General features: G+C 42.7%; 1 protein-coding gene across 1 annotated transcript; it reads left to right on the top strand.

Annotated features, from left to right (window-relative positions):
- Nucleotides 1-381: 381 nt before the first annotated feature.
- Nucleotides 382-2177, top strand: LOC114038479 (late cornified envelope protein 3D-like). Its single transcript, XM_027855738.1, has 2 exons — nt 382-464; nt 1627-2177. The coding sequence occupies exon 2, from the start codon at nt 1648-1650 to the stop codon at nt 1936-1938; it is 291 nt and encodes a 96-aa protein (XP_027711539.1). The 5' UTR covers nt 382-464; nt 1627-1647; the 3' UTR covers nt 1939-2177.
- The last annotated feature ends 2562 nt before the right edge of the window (nt 2178-4739 follow it).

The raw sequence follows: 4739 nt of genomic DNA, 5'->3' as shown, positions 1-4739 counted from the left end.
CATCTCTCTTTTTCTCCACTATGTGTGTTCTAGATGAGACTCCTTCTAAAATGACTATGTAGAAACCATCTTAGAGTTAACAAGGGTTGATGAAATGAAAAGCACACTGGACTTCATTTTTGAGGGTTTGGGCTTTTCCCCTTGATTACTCCCATGATCTGGTATGATGTCTCCAAGCCTCAGTTTCCTCATCTGTAAAATAAATAAGAGACTACACTGGAAGATTTCTAATGTCCCTTTCAAATGAGTGATCCATGTATTAGCTCATGCCTATGTATAAGAGACTGGGGAATGTCAGGAATTGTCTGACACATGCCATGGGTTGGGAAAGACACTTTTTCCTAGGGAGCTGAGACTCACGGCAACAGCTCAGACTGGGATGGCCTATAAAAGGTGTCCCTGCCCTGGCTCCTCATCCACTTTGGTTCCTCAGCAGAGAGTACCTGTCTGTGTCTGTGAGCAAGGTGAGTGTCTGTATGAGAACCCAGGGAGAGGGGTTGGAGCTGAGCATTGGAGGAGAAGGAGTGAGAGCATAAAGAATAGAAGGGAAGCTACAGAGGAGGTGAAAGAGGAAGGATAAAGGGGCTGAGAAGCAAATAGATTCAAACTGAGTGAGAAGTCTAGAAGTCGTGAAGAGCAAAAGTTTGAATTTTGGGTTTGTGAGACAGTGGATAGATAGAGTGTTGGAACTATAGTCAGGTAAACCTCAGTTCAAATTCTGTCCCTTATACTTACTAGCTGTGTGACCCTGGGTAAGTCACTTAGCTTCTGTCTGCCTCAGTTTCCTCATCTATAAACTGGAGATAATGATAGCACCTTTCTCTCAAGGTTGTTGTGTGGATAAAATGAGATAACTGTTGCAAGTTCTTCGAAAACCCCAAATGCTAGTTGTTGTTGTTGTCGTCATATACTGATGGAGAATCAGTTTGAATTTTCCCAGATGAGAAGCCAAGAGCCTACTGTCTAGAAGGGGAGGGAGCAGCAGACACCTGAATTCTTGGAAATGGCAATGTCCTGGAATCCTTTAGATAGATCAGGCTTTCAGGGGAGTTTATCACCTCCTATCTAGAACACACATAGCGGAGGAAAAGAGATTCTGCAGAATTTATTGGCTTGTGACTTACTCATTAAATTAGGATAAGGTCTGGACCTCTCATTATCTTGGCATAAGGAATCCCTTATGTGATGAAACTCCTTCTGTAATGTGAGCTAGCACCTTCTCTGCAGCTCCAATAGTCTTAGAAAGTTGGTCAGAGCACTGAGAGGCCATGACTTGCTTGGGACCACATAGCCACTCTGTGTCACAGGCAGGACTTGACCCAGGTCTTCGAGGCTGGCTCCCTGGCCAGGACACAATGCTGCCTCTCAGGCCACATTGACACGTTCATAAAATGTTCCTTACCTTCAGTTTTAGTGCCAGATGTTCATTCCCTGCTCCCCAAATTTTCACTTGAATATATTTGTCTACAGGAATAAATTTTAGATCTTTTGTTATTAGATACTAATATAATATATAATACAATACAATAATATTACATATAATACATCTTCACACTGTGGATTGATTCAAAATGGAAAAGATTCTCTGGGTTTCAAGGATCTGAAAACTCCATTATTGTCTTTCAGGTTTACTGAACTCACTGAGAGATGTCCTGCCAGCAAAACCAGCAGCAGTGCCAGCCCCCTCCCAAATGCCAGACTCCTAAGTGCCCCCCCAAGTGCCCTCCCCAGGCTCCATGCCTTACTCCTGTCTCTTCTGGCTGTGGGTCCAGCTCCGGAGGATGCGGCAGCTCAGGCTCTGAGAGCGGCTGCTGCCTCTTTTCCCATCACAGGAGATCCCCCAGATGCAGGGGCCAGAGCCCTGGCCGCTGTGACAGTGGCTGTGGCCGCAGACAGCAGTCTGGAGACTGCGGTGGTGGCTCTGGGGGTTGTTGCTGACCTGCTTGCCCTTGGTTGAGGAGCAGAATTTCAGGAATCAGGATAAGCCACTGACCTCACTTCTCCTGGCTGATTCACCTCACTACCCCTCGGGTTTAAGCTGCTGAGACGTCCTTTGGGACCGGAGAGACTCCAGGATTATCACTTCATCTCCTCTCAAATTCCCCAAATTTCAGAGCTGAATCCAACCTTTTCTGCCTCATTTATCTAATGCAACAATAAAGCTCTACTTGGTCAAAGATGCCTCCTCCTCTCTACTCTTCTGTCTTAACAATCAATGGCTCCCCTTTGGCCAATCACCACTCTACATAAAGTCTGTCACTTAGTTTCAAATTCAAAGGCACCAGCACATGTTGGAGGGAGGGGGGAGAAGGAGAAGTTACTAGAAAGCAGTTTATGCATAATTGACCTAAGATGATTAGTGGACCACAAGCTCTAGGTGAGATAGCCGCCTGATGAGCTGGCCAAGAGGGCTGATGTGATTTGGGGCTTCCTGAGTAAAGGAAATGTTTCTACAGACAGAGAAGAGACAGTTTTCTTTTCCCCTGCCCTGATGGATTCACATCTGCGGTGTCCAATCCCAGATGCCACTCTGAAGGTAGAATATGTTGAGAGGTGATTGGTTGAGAGAGAAAACTTAGGGGTGTTGAGGTCTGAGAGGTTGAGACCCCTCAAGGGGAGCCTAAGGAGATGCTGGAGAACTATGGAATCAGGGAATGGTGGGGTCCCAGGGGACCCTAGATTGTCATCCAGGCAATATCCTCATTTATAGGGGCGGAAATAGTCCCTAGAGAGGAAATGACTGGCTCAAAACAAAGTGAGTTAGTGGTAGAGCTAGGCTTTCAACCCAGGTCTCTTAATTCTGAGCTGTTTGCACTAAACCACACTACCTCAGTTTCCCTCTAAAACCATTTCTGTCCTCACTACTTCATCCCTCACCATCTGCTCATTTTCCAAACAGGAAGTCCTTCCAATTTCCCTTCTCCTGTCAATAGCATGAGCAACGCCCACCTGGCTAACTGAAATCTTCCTTAATCCCTTTCATTGATCCCCATACTCCATTTTTCTCAAATTCCCTTTATTTTTCACCATACCTTTCAACAGAATCCTCCCTCTTCTTTCCACTTCCACCTAACCCAAGTCACATTTCCTCAGTCTGTGTTACTGCCATAGTATCTGGACCACTTGCTCTGATCTCATGAACTCCTCCATCCAGGCCTACTACATGCTGCTACTGATCTTAAGATACTACTCCTTTTTTTTCCTTTTAAAGTTTTATCAACATTTTGTTTTTACATTACAGACATTGGCTGATTACACCCACTTTATGAGAAGTATCTTGTAACAAAACAAAACGGTTAAATAAAACTGACAATCCATCTGGATGTTCAGGCAACATTTCACGTACTGCTCTTGGCTGCCTAGTGGACCAGGACAATTATAAAATCATCCCTACCCACCCTCAAAGCCCCTCATTTCCTTTTGCTTTTGGCCCTTACCCTAATACCCTGAAACTCCAGACCCTCCCACCTACCTTCTCTCTCCTTGCTTCATATGCTCATTCAATAAGCACTTATTAAGCACTTACTATTTGCCAGAAAATACAGTAGGTTCTGGGTTACAAAAAAAAACCAACCAAACAAAAAAAAACAAATACAAAATGGACCTTGTCCTCAAGGAACTTAACTACTCTTGGGGAAAAGCAATATGCACAGAATAATGTTAATGTGCGATAGTTACAAAGCACATCTAAAGGAATTTCTGGAAGGCAGGGCATTAGCAGTGGGGAGGATCACAATATGCTTCCTGTAGAACATGGCTCTTGGGGTGAGTTCTGAATCAAATAGGGGCTTTTACAAAAATGAGGCGAGGAAAGCTGGACTCCAGGCATGAAGGATGGCCTTTGCAAAGGCTTGCAGGCAGGAGAGAGAATGTCACGCACAGGAACAGCAAGCAGATCAAGGCAGCTAAAAGGGACACACTCAGAGGATTGTGCAAAAATCCTAGAAAGGTAAAAGCAAGCCAGATAGCAAAAGACTTTGAATGTAAAAGAAAGGAATTCATATATTATACTGGGGGATAGAAGGAGGTCTTTGAGCAAGGGAGTAATGAAATCAGATCTGCAATTTGTTTTTTTTTAATGTAAATATATATATATATCTTATTTAATATTTTCATTTTCCCAATTACATGCAAAAATAATTTTTAACACTTGTTTTAAAATTTTTTAAGTTCCAAATTCTTTTCTTCCCTCCTTTCCCTTCCCTCTCCCCTAGACAGCAAGCAATTTGATATGTTATACATGTGCAGTCATGCAAAACATGTTTCCATGTTAGTCATGTTTGTAAAAGAAAACAGAGACAAAAAAAAACCCTAAGAGAAATAAAGTTTTTTTTAAAGTTTGCTTTGATCTGCATTGAGATGAATAGCATTTTTCGTCAAAAGTCCTTTGGAATTGTCTTGGGTTATTGTTTTGCTAAGAACACCTAATTCATTCATAGTTGATCACGGTACAATATTGCTGTTACTGTGTACAATGTTCTCCTAGTTCTGCTGATTTAATTTTGCATCAGTTCATGTAAATCTTTCCAGGTTTTTCTTAAAGCATCCTGCTCATCATTTCTTATGGTACAATAGTATTCCATCACAATCATATATCACTACTTGTTCAGCCATTCTCCATTTGATGGGCATCACCACAATTTACAATTCTTTGCCTCCACAAAAAGAGCTGCTATAAATATTTTTGTACATATAGGTCCTTTTCCTTTTTTTCATCTCTTTGGGATACAGGCCTCATA

Source organism: Vombatus ursinus, unplaced genomic scaffold, assembly GCF_900497805.2.
Source record: "Vombatus ursinus unplaced genomic scaffold, bare-nosed wombat genome assembly UNPS02011220.1, whole genome shotgun sequence".
NCBI classification, from domain to species: Eukaryota; Metazoa; Chordata; class Mammalia; order Diprotodontia; family Vombatidae; genus Vombatus; species Vombatus ursinus.
Note: the sequence above shows the minus strand (reverse complement) of the source record. Positions and strands in the feature narration are given on the sequence as shown.